The sequence below is a fragment of the Sarcophilus harrisii genome, chromosome 1 (genome assembly GCF_902635505.1).
Source record: "Sarcophilus harrisii chromosome 1, mSarHar1.11, whole genome shotgun sequence".
Classification (NCBI taxonomy): domain Eukaryota; kingdom Metazoa; phylum Chordata; class Mammalia; order Dasyuromorphia; family Dasyuridae; genus Sarcophilus; species Sarcophilus harrisii.
Window position 1 is genome coordinate 657,138,676 of NC_045426.1, and position 15,100 is coordinate 657,153,775.

The 15,100-nt window shown below is 37.7% G+C and overlaps 1 protein-coding gene across 1 annotated transcript in view; it reads right to left on the bottom strand.

Annotated features, from left to right (window-relative positions):
• Positions 1 to 3,330: 3,330 nt before the first annotated feature.
• Positions 3,331 to 15,100, bottom strand: part of SUGP1 (SURP and G-patch domain containing 1) — a 46,920-nt gene continuing 35,150 nt past the window's right edge. The window contains exons 9-14 of the mRNA XM_003760737.4: positions 12,300 to 12,406; positions 11,356 to 11,533; positions 7,806 to 7,912; positions 6,262 to 6,407; positions 4,365 to 4,494; positions 3,331 to 3,514 (exon numbers count right to left, since the gene is read on the bottom strand). Coding sequence (XP_003760785.1) covers positions 3,488 to 3,514; positions 4,365 to 4,494; positions 6,262 to 6,407; positions 7,806 to 7,912; positions 11,356 to 11,533; positions 12,300 to 12,406 — 695 coding nt within the window. The 3' untranslated portion in view covers positions 3,331 to 3,487. The remainder of the gene's footprint in view (positions 3,515 to 4,364; positions 4,495 to 6,261; positions 6,408 to 7,805; positions 7,913 to 11,355; positions 11,534 to 12,299; positions 12,407 to 15,100) is intronic.

The window sequence follows — 15,100 nt, forward strand, 5'->3', positions numbered from 1 at the left end:
TGCAGCTAACCAGGTGAAAGTTATGAAAAACAAAGCAGCCTTTAGGGCAGTGCCAATTTAGCACAGTCTGGTGGAATGGAAGTCTCTTATAGAGAGGAAAGAAAGAAAAAGCAAGACTTATTATTTTAAGTGTTCAAAATATACAAGAACCCAAGCTATCTTATTCAATAACATTAGTATTGTGATTATTGGTAAAGTTTCATATGAATATGGAATTTATAAAGCACTTACATAACCAGCACCTCTCTGATCTTCACAACATCCTATGAAAGAGGCAACCTGGATATTATCTTTATTTCATAGATAAGAAAACTGAAGCTTTCCCCAAGGCTCCCCAAGATTGAATTGGCACTTGGGATCTCAGCATTCCTTGCCCAGGCCAGTGCTTTACCATATCAACTAGTGAAAAATGTGCAGGAGCTTGGGGACTAAGCACAGAATGATTCTCAAAGACAGAATAAGAGACCAAGGCATATCACCTGAAATCCATCTCTGTAGGCAGTGGGAGTGACTTTTTGTGGGATGTGATTTGAAGGGTACCCTAAAGCCCCTCTCTTTCCTTCTCCTTTCCCCTTCCCATGTCCAATGTATCTCACATCATATAATCATTGATTTATGTTACAACATTTAAAATCTCAATTAAAACCAATAGTTTTCTTTCCAAAAAAGGTGACACTAAATTCTAATCAACAAATATTGATTCCTATTATGTATAGGGTGCCTTGTGCTGAACACTAGGAGAGATAAAAATAACTAAGACATGATTATTAAGCACAGCAAGCATCCATCCATAACAAGGGAACACATGAGGACATCAAAACTATACAGTGCATATGCAGAGCTTAAACTAGGGTGAGAGGGAAGGGGTAATAGTAATTCAGGATTCATTAGATCTTATTCCCAAAATGAGTACAATAATAGCCACACTGTCCTGAGCTCTCCTATACGATAGACACTCTAGAGGGCATACAGTAGGTATTTAATAAATAGCTTTTAATTGGGCACCCCAATTAATATCCCATATCAGTTCTGGACAAGTTTTAGGTAAGACAGACAAACTGGAGAACACAGCAGTGTGAACAGGATGGGGCAAGACTAGAAAACAAGCCATTATAAGATTCAAGAGAAGCAAGTGGGGATATTTAGCTTGGCAGAGAAAGAACAGATTGATAGTTCCTATCACCAAGGTAAGCACTTAACAGAGAGACTAGAATGAGCTGCTGCATAACATCGTAAAAGGGATTCTTGCTCATCAGGTACAGGTTGAGTTCAGTAGGCTCTGAGGACACCCAAGCAGGTTTTCAGAATTCCTTTCATATTCACATGGCACCAGTCATCATAACAAAGATAGGAGGCCGTGGCAACATTTTATAGCCAAAATAAACACACTAGGAAAGGTAAGCAGATTGGTCCTAATTCCACAACAGCAATGAGGAGGCCAAGCTCTTCATCCCAGCCATGGAATTTAGGAGTACCCTTTTGGCCTTAGTTTCTTCATCTATAGAATAAGTGACTGGAGAAATAGATCTCCAAGCTCAGTCTACTGCTTCTGCTATTACGCCACGCTGTCTCTGACTTAAGACTGTCTGGTTACCTTTTAGAAAATGAAGATGACCTTTCATCACATCTAAAAAGTTCTTCATAACCTGGCTCCAAATAATCTACAGACTCTTAGAACTCCAAGTTTTCTTTAAAACTCAGCCCAAGTGCTATTTTCTATATGAAGTCTTCCTTAGGGCCTTTCATCTCTTCCCCCCACCACAGATACCAGTAGCTTTCTTCTAACAAACTAAGTTCCTTGAGGGCAGAGCTGTTTGCTTTTGTCTCTATCTCTCCTGTGCCATCACCATGGTTGGTATACAATAGGTGCTTAATACATATTTGCTAACTGATTCTAAGATGAGAAGGACTTGAAAGCAACCCAAAATTAAACATACTAATGGGCTAGGAAATGGAAATATGGGATGGACATGCCAAGATTCCTCTTCTCTCCAAAGTAGAAGAGTTCAGGAAGAGACCCATGTCCCTACTAAGAGACCTGGCATATTTCGCTGTCTTTAAAGAGTAATCTAAGGCTCAGTGAATTTTGGGATTAGGTCCCCAAACTTGAAATTATGCTCACTTGGAAAGGATTTTGGAGCACAGAAGGCAAGAGAAGGCATCTGAGAAAGTAAACTGGTAGAGCTGAAAAAGACTTCAGAGCCTATATACTCTGATTTCTTCCTTTTATGAAAAAAGTAAATCAACTGATCCCAAGTGGACTGGGGAAAGTACTGGCATGTTGAACTCCTAGGTAAAGTAATGGGGAAAGCTTTTCATTTAAGATACCTAACATGCTGATTTTACCAAAGGGCCAGATTCTGTCATGAACTCAAAAGAAACCACATAGTCCCCAGCAAGACAAGCACCATATCAATTTGGAAAACTTCACCATGCAGAAAATAGGATTCGAAGAGGCTATAACTGGAGACCAAACACATTCAAAAGAGTTACAGAGGAACATCTGAAGGGTGAGGGCAAGGAAGAAGGTATAGACTAAACAATATATAAAAAGGAAACTAATTAGGCCCCTTGTGTTAAGTATAAGGCATAGAGCTTTTTCCTGTTCAAGGAACCTAAACCCTCCCTCAGAGGCTCCCACTGAAAGGGAGCCTCCCACAAAGAGTCATAAAGGAGTCTGCAGGTGATCCCATATCAACAGGAGGTTAGACAATAGTGGGGCCTCCCACCAGGGGTTTTTGGAGGTACAGAGATTCCTCTTTGTTTATGGACTCAAAAGAAGGTGCTGGGTTTTTCCAGATATACCCTCAAGAATTAGAAACAGGCAAGGTCCACATTGCCGACTAGGATTCTAGGTATGGGAAATGAAAGGAATTTAGGTTGGGAAAGTGAAATTTAAGTTTGTTGCCTCACATTGTTTGAAGACAACCACCTGATGATAATTGCCACAGTTTAGGACATAACATAGAAAGTCTGGGTCTTAGGACTGGCTCTGTCATGAAATTTGTCTATCAGGCTCAATCTTTGGACCTCAGGATTTTGTTTTGTTTTGAATCTGTATAGTGAGAGAGACAGATTAAAATTCTAAATTCCAACCTGACTTGGATATTCTGTTTCGAATAAAACTAATTTTTGTCACTGGTAAGACGGTATCCATCAAAAGAACATTAGAGGATTCTTAATGAATTCTTTGGTGTTCCCCTTTGGAAAGGATGTTATAGAAAGGTTTCCATCTTAATCCTTCCTCTTTATTCCTCTATGATACCACCACCTTTGCAAAGATGCTGTCATCAAAGAATCATGTGTCAAGTTTGTGTTACAACACTATTCTGGGTGAAGGAGAGTACTGTGACTTTTAATACATTTTACAATATTTGCAACAAAGAAAAAAAGACAGGGTATGGGGATGGGAATAATGCAGTTCTGTAACATTTCACAGTAAAATTACATTTGTACTGAAAATACTTTTTTTTTTTTGGGAAAATACTCAGTAGTAAGGTCTTCTGGGATTGTTCTGTAGGGAGAAAAAAAAGGAGAAAGAGTATTAATATTTACAGATATAATCACATCATCCAAAATTAGCCAGCAAACACTTCAACTATAAAATGAATAAAAAGATTGAGGAATAGAGGAAAGCAAAGATGTGCTTTCTCCCTTCTCTACAAAGTCCATCCCAGAACAAAAGTCAAACAGAAGTGTGTGCTTCAGCCCATGGGAAATTCACATTTAGAACAAAATTTGGTGGGCTCTTTTCCAGACCAACTGCCATTCCTTTAGTATGGGGGAAATGTGTTAATACTTGGTCCAAGTGTCAGCTAAATCAAAGCTCTGTTAAAAAATAACCTCAAAGTAAGTTGTCCATCATGTTCTATTCTGAGTAATTGAACCATAGTTGCTAGATGAAAACTCAAAAGGAGAGAAAGAAAAAAGGAAACCTCCCAGCAGGAAGGTACATGCACATTTCACAGATGAATTATGATTTAGCTTGCTGAAAAATAATTCCTTTTTTTGCACAATTCTTTGTATTTTTCAAAGCATCTTTGCATACACTCTATCTCATGTAAATCTCACAACCAGAGTAGGTGTGGTAAATATGATTATTCCCTAATTTCCAGAAGGAAATTATAGAAGGAACACCAGTCAGAAAAATTATGCTAGCATTCTCACTGATGCTTACTACTGTGTACCTATGTCCCAGAATCTCTCAACCTAAATTTGTACAGCTGAGAAATGGGAACGTTACTTCTAATAGCTGCCTCACCAAGGTGTTGAGAGGTAAAACACTATTTACAACTCTGATGCTTTCAATAGGTATGGAAGAGTGGCTAGAGAAGGATCTGTTTGCCTAAAAAGGATCACCATACCAGCGGATTAGGTCGGAATCTGTAGGCCAACATCATTCTTTTACGGAATGCTTCATACTCATCATCTTCTTTAGAGAGCTCAGCAGGCCGGTCAATGCCAAATCCAGCTCCATCCACTGCCGTTGTACCCCTGGAAAGAAAGCCATTAACAAGATGAGAGAATGAAGGCCTACTCTGTTCTGTTCTCTGTAATACCAATAGGACACTGACTTACTTTCCCCTGTCGGGAAGATATCTTTATGGGATTCTTATGGTTTTCTTTGCCCTTTACTAAGGCCTGACCAAAAGAGTTTTCAGAGTTGTGTTGTTGAAAAGGAGAAAGAACTATAGGAGATGTATATGCATATATGTACACATGCATGTGCACACCGGCTTTGAGCAAACCAGAAATAGGAAAAACCACATTCAAGACATGAGAATGTTGCAACTGGAAAAGACATTGAGATCATCTAATTTGCTCATTTTACAAAGGAGAAACATTATCAGGGGAAAAAAAGGTAAAATTTCTCCAAAGTCAGAGAGACAATAAAAAACTAGGCCTTGAACCCAAATCTGATTCCAAATCCATTATAATAGAGTCAATTCTACTGTATCACAGCTAAAAAAAATTAGGGGTGATTATTCTCTTGACAAAAAAGCATTCATTTATCATAGGATTTCTTTAAATATCAAATCTCTAACTTAAAATGCAAAACCAAATTACTTTAGTGACATTTTACACTTAATTTACAAAGGAGTGTGCATTTATGTATAACATTGTTAGGGATGAAGAACAAGCAACAATGGCTGTCTAGTAGGGCTATATACAGCATGAACCAGAGCTGCCTGATTCTATGGTCTATCTTAAGATCTAGCTGAAATTTCCCTGACTCCAATACCAAGAAAAGATGACTGATCTCCTCCCCACCTCCATCAAACCTCAAAAATCCCTCTTTCAGGTTTCTGAAGCAAAGCAGCCTCTTTTCTTCCAAAGATTCTTCTTATCTGGAGAGAGCCTATGCACTAAATAAAAGTAGGTGGAGGGCAAAGGAAAAAGGTTCCAATTCAACTTCCTTCCCTCGGAGGTATAGAGGCAATATGCTCTACTGGAATATAATGTGGACTGCAAGCTAGGAGATCTGGTCCCTCTTTTGTCATAAACCAGCTGTAAGATTATATTACCCAGGATCACATAAAAATTTCTTGGGCAAAAAAGGGGTAACAAGCAGAAAAAGTTTAAGAAATCTTGACATAAAAAGGTTAGATTAGGAGACCTCGAAGGTCTCTTTCAGATGAAATCAAATGGGTAAAAAATTTCAGAGATCAGGACAAAAAAATCCTAAAGACACACACAAAACAAGCCAAGGAAATGACAAAATCCGATTCCTTTATTAAAAAAAGCCTTTATATGCAATGCCTTTAAGACCCTGCTAAAACACCATCATCTCCCCCTTTCCAGAGTATCTGAGTTGGAAGTCATGCCATTTCAATTCAGACATTTATGAAGCACCTATGGGCCTGACTATCCAAGACTTTTCCCTTCTCATGAACTTACCATTTGTAGGTTCCACCTCTGTATTACTTATCCATCACTATGTTTATCTTGGGTATCATCTATACATCACTGATGCATCCTTGCATTATGTTACCACAGATGTTATTACCTGTGTATCCTCCAAAGTATCATCCATATATTCTTATGCATCCCTATGTATCCCTGCCTCCTACATTTTAACTTCTTCAGAAGCAGAGGTTAGTGTCAGCATTACTCACAGCCTAAAGCCCAGTGATTCACCTACAACAAATGCTAGCAAAAAGGTGGTGAACTAGTACTGAGCAGGGAATAGGAACAATGGGAAAAGGAGTTTTGAAATACTGAGTTAATATCACTCACTTATGGACCAAGCCATTTACTTACTTGTTAACTGGGTTTTTGATCCCCTGACCTTCTGAGCCAAGGCCTTCACCTTCCTTCCAGCCCATCTTCACCAACATTTGGTAACCAATGTTCTCCACAGTCAACTTGAATTCTTTGTACTCTGAGTAGTCTGGCTCACGGCCTTCCTACAAAGATGACAGATCTTACTGATTAAGATGAAAAAAAGAGCTTTACGTTGGTCTGGCAGCCAGAAGTTAGTCTGAACTGATGAGCTTTGGCCCTGGAGAGCTCTTTAACATTCAGCAAGGTACTTTCTCAACTTTTGTTAAGAGTTAGGATTTCTCATTTGTAAAATGAAAGGACTGTATTAGATTATCTCTAAGGTCTCTTCTTGTTTTGATAGTCTGAGTCTGAGTCCATTTACAAGTTATTTTAAGCTAATAAAGAAAGCTTTGTGTGGCTTCCCTTTTTAAGTTTCACTTTCTAGTAGCCTTGGAATAATAAATGCAGCTTAAATACTATTTGCTTATTGCTAAGAGGATATTTTCAGTTACAAATATCTCCCCCATGGCAAAAGAGTACTAGCCATTGACTATTCTCCAGATGTTAAGAGACTCAAGTCTTTCTCTGGCACACTTAACAAGAGGACCAAAAGGCATAACATTCTGTTTCTTGCTCAAACTGCACATACTAATGGTTTCAAGTGAGGTTCTGCTTTTCCATCAAACTTGACTGATAAATGCTGGCTCTAATTAGTTCTAGCTAGCTAAAAAAAGGAAAATTTCCTACAGTTTCAAAAGTCAATTACCAAACAATAATAAAGGCTACTAAAAATTATGACCACCATGCACTAGAACCCTCTAAAGAGTTTGAGAGAGAAAAATGTAGGGCTAATCCATCCATCACCAGCTATCTTCACATTTAGTTTAGGATTCAATCTCCAAATGGCAGGGACTTGTATGACCCATCTGATTGGTCTTTTTCACCTTTCCAAGGGAGATTCTTGAAGAGCAAGGCTTCTGTGGTCAACTAGGACCATACGTACCAGGAAACCCCTCCCACAGTGTCTGGGATCCCTCCTTTAACTGGCCTACAGGATGAATCTGTCTGCCTTCTGATAGGTCAGTCTACTGAGGACCAGGATAAGAGAAATGAGCATATCTTATTCTTGTGTTCTTCGGACATGGAACACTCTGAAAGAGAAGCATCATTCTTCTGGAAGAAAGAACCGGAGAACTGGCCCAAGCAAGTTAAAATGCTAGGGGGCCCACATGCAACTCTGGCCATTGTGACTCTCTAGCATGGCAAAAAATTCAAATGAGATCATGTATAAAAACCACTTTGGAGCACCAAACCTTAAGTCAGGAGGACTTGAGTTCAAATCTGGCCTTAGATACTTAACACTTCCTAGCTGTGTCACCCAGGGCAGGTCACTTAACCCCAATTGCTTAAACAAAGCAAAACAAAAGCAAAAATAAAAACACCCCATCCACTTTGTACACCTTTGAGAATTATAAAACACCATGTAGCAGAAATATCTTCTTAACACACCAGAAGTTGATTCAGTTCTTTTTCTCCCTTACCTTTAATGCCTTGAATGTCTCCATGAACTTCTCCAGCTCATCAGGGGGCAAGAAATCACCAATGAAGTGCTTTCCTCTGCCCATTTTAGTCAACTGCTCCGCCCATTCTATAGAGAGATGTGGGAAAAGTGAGGACATTCCCAGCCCAACAAGGAAAAAGAAATTCAACTGAAGCCCCTCCCTCTCATCACATATTTTCTGAGGGGAAAGGGAGAGAACAAGCATTTATTAAACATCTTCCAATGCTGTTAACCTTAGAAGTTTAATCTAAATACTAAGCTATTATTTCCCATTTGTAAAATAAGGAAAGGTAGAAAAGATGATCTTTTAAGTTTCCTTCTGCCTCTAATATTCTAGTACGCAATATTGTTCTTTTTGTACAGAATTTAAAAGATACTCATACTGAATATGCCTAAGATATTCTTAAGAATAATAGCCAGTCTTTATATAGCAATCTTAAAGTTTGCAAAGCACTTACCTTACAATCCTAGTGGGTTTTTGCAATTATGATCCCAATTTTATAAATGATAAAACTGGGGCAGGCAAAAGATAATTGTATTATCCAGTCACATAGTTATATTAAGTGACTGAGGCTGTATTTGAACTCAGTCCTTTTTAAAAAAAAAAAAAAAAAAAAAAATCTTTTCCTCAATTATATGTAAAGACAATTGTTACCATGTGTTTCTTTTTAAATTTTTGAGTTCCAAATTTTTTCTCCCTTCCTTTATGTCTTCCCAATGTACCCCTGTCCAAACCCCAAGACAGTAAACAATTTCATACAGGTTATATATGTTTAGTCATGAAAAATATATTGAAAATGCAGACTCAAAGAAAAAGCAATATGAAAAAAAGAATGCTTTGATCTGTAGTCAAACTTCATCAGGTCTTTTTCCATCTCCAGAGCCTTTTTCATCATGAGTCCCAAGAATTGTCATGGATCACTGCATTGCTGAGAGTAGTCGAGCCATTCATAGCATTACTTGGACTCAGGTCTAGGGCTCTACCTACTGCCATGCAGTAAACCAGTTATCATCAATAAGCACTTAATTAAGTGTCACTAGTCACTTAACAATGCCAGAAATTGGGAATATAAAGACAAAGGCAAAGCAATTCCTTCTTTGGAAGATTTTATATTCTAATAGTGGAGAAAACAAGCACATATATAGTTTTGTACAAAACAGATATAAGGTAACCTTAGGAAAAGAAAGCTCTAGCAGCTGAATAGAAGCTTGGGCTAAGTCCTGAGGAATCCAAGAAAAGGGAGTCCATTCCATGGATAGGAGAAAAGAGAAAACATAAAACACAGAGATAGGAGACAGAATCATGTGAGGACTAACAAGAAAGTAAACTGGGCTGAACAGTGAGATGGATGAAGAGGAGTAGAATGCAATAAGGCTGGAAAGGTAGGATGGCATGGGGATATGAAAGCTCGAAAACTCAAAAGAGAATTTAATTTGATCCTGGAGGTAAGAAGACACCTTGGGATTTGACAAAGAGGTAGACATGGGATCAGATCTGCAGTTCTCAAGTGGAGACTAGGCACAGCAGGAGGGAAGAGGGGATAGGGAATCTGGGAAAAGGGTTACAAACAGATCAAGCAAAAGACTATTGCAATAGTCCAGGAAATGGTGGTGAAGGCCAGAACTAGAATGGGAGCAATGAGTAGAGAGAAGGCAATGTATGATTAGAAACATTGTGGAGGTAGAATGACAAAAATTAGCAACAGAAAATGACTGTGAATCTTTTTGGTAACTGGCTGGTGAAGATAATAAAAGGAGAACAAGTTCAGGAAGGAGACAAAGTATGAAATGCTAACAGATGAAGATCTCAAACACTGCTGATACCACAGACTCTGAAGCACAAGGGAATGATATCATCTCCATTCAAAGAGATGGCTTCCAAAGTTTCTTTTAGTTCTGATGCTATGTTTCTAAGAAATTACTATGTGAACTACTGCCTTTCCTGTTTTAGGTAAGTAATTCAGAAAGCAACTCCTTTCTGTAAGATGACAAAGATCCTCGGTTTGAAGAGCTCCACTAACCTGGGTATCAACACTGATGAAACACTTCTTTAAAAAAAAAAAAAAAAAAAGCAATTTAAGAGATTCAAACTTACACTACACTTATTTTACCTGTGCAAACAGTATTTCCCTATTTCACTCCAGAAAATGTACACATTTTCAAAACTGAGACAGCTTTTTATTACTTTTTGTACTTTTGTATATTTTGCCCTTACATCGCCACTGCCTGGTAGTGACACGAACGTATTATGTGGTTAGTGCTTAGGAAATTCAATAGTGCTTTACAGTTTACCAAGCTCTTTCTTTGCAATGGACCTATAGAACAGGAAGGATCATTATCACTATCTCTAGTTTATAGAAGAAAATGAGGCTTAAAAAAATGAACCGACTCAAAAGTCACAGCAGCACAGCTTAGGCACAAATCCATGTCTTAAGACTTGTAGTTTGGTTTCCTCTCCATTTCATATGCTGCCTTAAGATTATATTATGTTAGATTCAAATACTGTCATTATCAGAGTATTTATTCTCTCTAAAACCAGTTACTCATTTCCAATCATGTTATCCTCTTTACCCAATACTTTGAACCAATTTTTTAGTGTTTGTAGATGTTTAACTTAAATACCACTTTTCTTTAAATATGCAAAATATTCCAAATAACTTTTTTCTTAAATAGAGACAAGAAGATATTATGAATAAAAAAAGAATCAGGTAGATTTAGGCTTAAGTGACAGATCTCTTCTACCATGTTACCCTAGACAAGGAACTTAACTTCTTACTCCCCTAGTCAACTCTTGAAGACTATAAATTTCAAAGCAATAGCTAATCTGAACTGACAAAGGAAGTTTCCTACAGGAATGAGAAATCACTTCAACCCTCAAAATTCCTTCCATATATAAAATACAGATTTCCATTTTCTCCAGTTGTGCCTACATAATTCCTAATGGTAAGAGCTATCCCCTTCCCTCCAAAAAAACATGAATGCTTATTAGTAAGGTTATAGAAAGACATATTTCAATAACTTTGAGTAGATGATCTTTGAAATCTTCTCCAACTGAGAATGCTTGGGTGTTCTCTCGAGGTTCTTAAAATGAGATTCTACCTGCAAGATCCCCATCCCTGTACATTTTTAGGCTGCTCCTCAAAACCAGTAACAGTTTCAATCAAAAGCAAACTGGTTCCTATGTAATATGTGGTTTCTCTTCAACATATCTAGCTAGTGCTTTAATCCTCACAATGATATCATCTGTAAGTGATTATCTAGCCTCAAGACTTTCATATCAAGGAGGTTATTATTTCATCAGACAGTCCTTTCTATTTCTGGATCATCCTAATTAGGAAATATGTTCCTATACTCACACACTAGTTCTTTCTAGTGACAACCCTTAGATACCTGCAAGACAAGAATCTGATTGCTTCCAAGTTTTCTTTTCTTCAGACTAAACATTCCCAAATTATATCCAAACCTTGCCTATTCCCTAAACCATGTGGATGCTACTTAGGCCAAATCTATAATTCTGTTATCAGACCTACCTCTTGTCTTGTCCATCTCCATGCGACGCAGTTGGTGCTCCCATGTTCCCAGCTCATTGTCTACCTCCTCGTCACTATCATAGTCGTGCTGGTGTTGCTGGACTGCTTTCTCCCACATAAGCTGCATGTCCTGCATGGCCCGCTTGTGCTTCATAATCATGTCATACATCTGCTGCATCTGAAAGGAGATAATATTATGTTCCAGCAAGTTCCAGTAAAGTCTCACTGCTTGCTACGATAGCTGGCTAAGCTATTACATGATTAATAATGAGAGAAAATGGGAAAGTGGATAACATCCTCCAACCCGTTCAGATCAGCATCTGAAAGCTCATTTTGTTATGGAGCAGTCAAAACCTGTCTTACCACTACTACCTTAGAATTGAAGTAGACATCAAGACCCTTACCACCGTACCTAATACAAAAAACGATGATTTCTTTGCTGTTTATAAGCTAGCATGAGGAGACCAAAGTATGAACCTCGATTTCAGTTCTGCAGAGCTAAATGAGTCAACTTTCTTTTCTGAACCTTCATTTCTTTATAGAGAAAATAATCTTGGCCGTGGCTGCCCTATAGAGTGATGAAAACCAAAGTTGGAACATTTAATAGCTGCCCTTTGAAAGAGTACTGGATTTGATTATCTGAAGGCCTAAAAGGAGTTCCTCATTGAACAGTGTTCCCAGGGAGCTGCAGCATGTCAATGCCCTCAAAACTTGTTTTAACATTTTTGGTCCAGGCTATTCCTAAGGACAGACTGGGATTTCCCTTCTAATCATGGCAGCTATGGACAAAGAAATGCAGCTATGGACTTAGAACTGGGAAGAAGCCTAAACGAGGTTCTGCATGTTTATATAACCATGAAGTACAAAAAGAGACATCAACTGGCACTGTTATTAGTATACTCCACATGCAGGGGGAAGTGACTCAGTTCCCTTCCCAGGCTTACCTCCTGCTGTTCTTTCAACTGTTTTTTCTGGGCATCAGAGAGTTCTGTCACCCCAACAAGACCAACAGGTTTTCCTTTCTCATAACCAAGCCCTTTAAGGTCCTGAACTGTAAGAGAAAATTGTGATATAGTCACCTAGAAAGATACTCAATTACTCTTTGAGGCAGAGGAAGATATGACCCAAATCATGATCATTTCAAAGGTAAAGGTACCACTTGATTCTCTAGGCACAAATAGGGAGGACTGATCCTTGACTGTTCTGCTAACTAGCCATGGGAACTTACACAATCATTTAATCCTAATAAGTCCTCATTTCTGTATTAGCTATATTACAAGTTCACTGGGAGGCTTAAATGAAAGAACATCTAAAACTAAAATATAAATCTAAATTGCTCTTTATCTAGGTATCTCTTATGATAGCTAGATACCAGTCAAACATTTATTAAACCTCTATTATGTGCCAGGCACTATGCTAAGTACTGGGACTATAAAGAGAGGCAAAAGATCCCTGCTCACACATTAACAAAGGCAGATGAAAACAAAATTGTGGGGAGGGAAGGAGGGAAGGACCAGAAATTTCTGCCAAGGCAGAGTTGGAAAACATGAATGTACTGTTGTGTGCATATTACTCTACTCCTCAAAACCCTTTATGAATACTGAATTACATACTGTGAATATTGTACAGCTTAAACTGTCATCCAAGGACATGGACTAGTTGATTCAAACATTCTTTTTTGCACTATTCCTCTTCATATATTCTATGCTCTGCCAAATTAGGTTTTATGCCATCTAGTCACTTAGTTTCTTGCACCTTTATATATGTAAAATTTGCAATAAGGGTAGGATTAGCAGAGCTTTGCCCCAAGGAGCCAAATTTAGATCGAATCAACAAGACCACTTTAGTGGAGACTTCTCCCTCTGTCCTCAACTGTGCTCCAAGTCCCACCTCTAAACTCCCATGGAAATTTTCCCCATGCCCCTCAGCTAGAAGTAAGCTCTTTCTATCTAAACTCACAGCATTCTGCACTCTTTTAAGCAACTGTCATATTTTAAGCTGTTTTACAATTATATTGTCTTTATCTTCTACATTAACACACGTAAGGCAAGGGTCAGTTTTATTCACTTTGCACAGAATAAATATTTCATTTCATAATGAAATAATTCTTCATAAATATTTACTGAATGAAAGAGAAGCAGTAAGTATTGGAAATATAATAAACATTTATTAAGAGCCTACAATGTACCAAGTATAATGCTAAACTATTATGATACAAAAAACGTCAAAAGACAATCCTTACCTTAATGAAGCTAGTATTAATGGGGGAGAAAAAAGCAATCAGACATGTACAAAGAAGCCATGTTACAGGATACATAGGAAAAAACTAAAAGAGGGAGGCATTAGAATTAAGGATGTTAGGAAAGGATTTTTCTAGAAGATGGAATTTTAATTGGAACTTAAAGGAAGACAAACAAATGCTCTACAAAAAGTATTCTAGCAAGGTGATGGCCAGATAAAAAGTCCAGGGCCAAGAGGAGTGACTTGTTCACAGAATAACAAGGTAGCCAGTGTCACTGGATCAAAGAGCATATAACAGAGAACAAGAACATCAGAAGGACTGGATTTTATGTGTCAAACAGAAGGTTTTATATTTGATCCTGGAGATAATAGGAAGCTTTAATGGGGGAGGTTTGACATGTTGGGACCTATGCTTTTAGAAAGATCACTTCAGCAACTGAATGGAGAATAGATGGGAATGGGGAGAGACTTGAGGCAAATGGACCTACCAATAGGCTACAGATTTGGTCCAGGAATGAGGTACTGAGTTATTGCACCTTGATTGTGAGCCCAAGGGACTGGAAGGATAAAAAGGTAGGCAGGTGGAGGGGATGGTTTAGGGGTAAAGGTAGTGAGTTTAGTTTAGGATATGTTGAGTTTAAGATATCTATGGGACATTCAGTTCGAGATAACTAATAGATAACTATAGATAATGAAAAGACAAAGCAATGCCTATGTGCAAAACTTAGGCTGCATTGTAAGGTCAATTTAATGTAATGACAATATGAATCAAAAGTCATGTCAAACTGCTTCCCTTACAGTCAAAAGTCAAAACTAGAAAAGAGATATTAAATCTCACAAACTATAAGACACATTTTCCAAGCTCAAAAGACAGCTCTAGCAGATTTTTTTTTTTTCTGATCTCAAAGCAAGGGTAAAAGAAATTCATTTCAAATCTATTTGACTGTGCAACAGCCACCTAACCTTCAACTGGAAGTGATTAATCTACTCAATAATGATCTAAAAGAATTTTTCAAATTATTTTCAGGTGATGAATATGCTCAAAATCATATTGTTGTAGATTGGTATCAGTATTGGCAGTACCTATCTATGTGAAAGGGCATTTTCCAAAATGAAATATCTAAAATCTCATTACAGACCAGCATTAACAGATGAACATTTGCAACCAATTTTGATGAAAGGAACAGTAACTTTGAACTATAATTAAGCAAAATGTTAACTTTACCTCCCCCCCAAAAATAAGAATTCTATTCTTCTCATTAGTAGATCTGTAGTACAAAAATTACATTCAACTATTGTTATCTTTTGAATTTCAACAATAAAGAATATGGAAAAAACTTGTTTTCTCTCTTGTTATATACAAGTACCTATATAAAAATCCTTCATTTTGTTTCTTGGCACACAAAACCTAAAATATTTACCATCTGGCCCTTTATAGAAAAAGTCTGCTAAGTTCTCTTGTAAGGGGTCATTCACTGGGCAGAGGAGATGGAAAGGGATATAT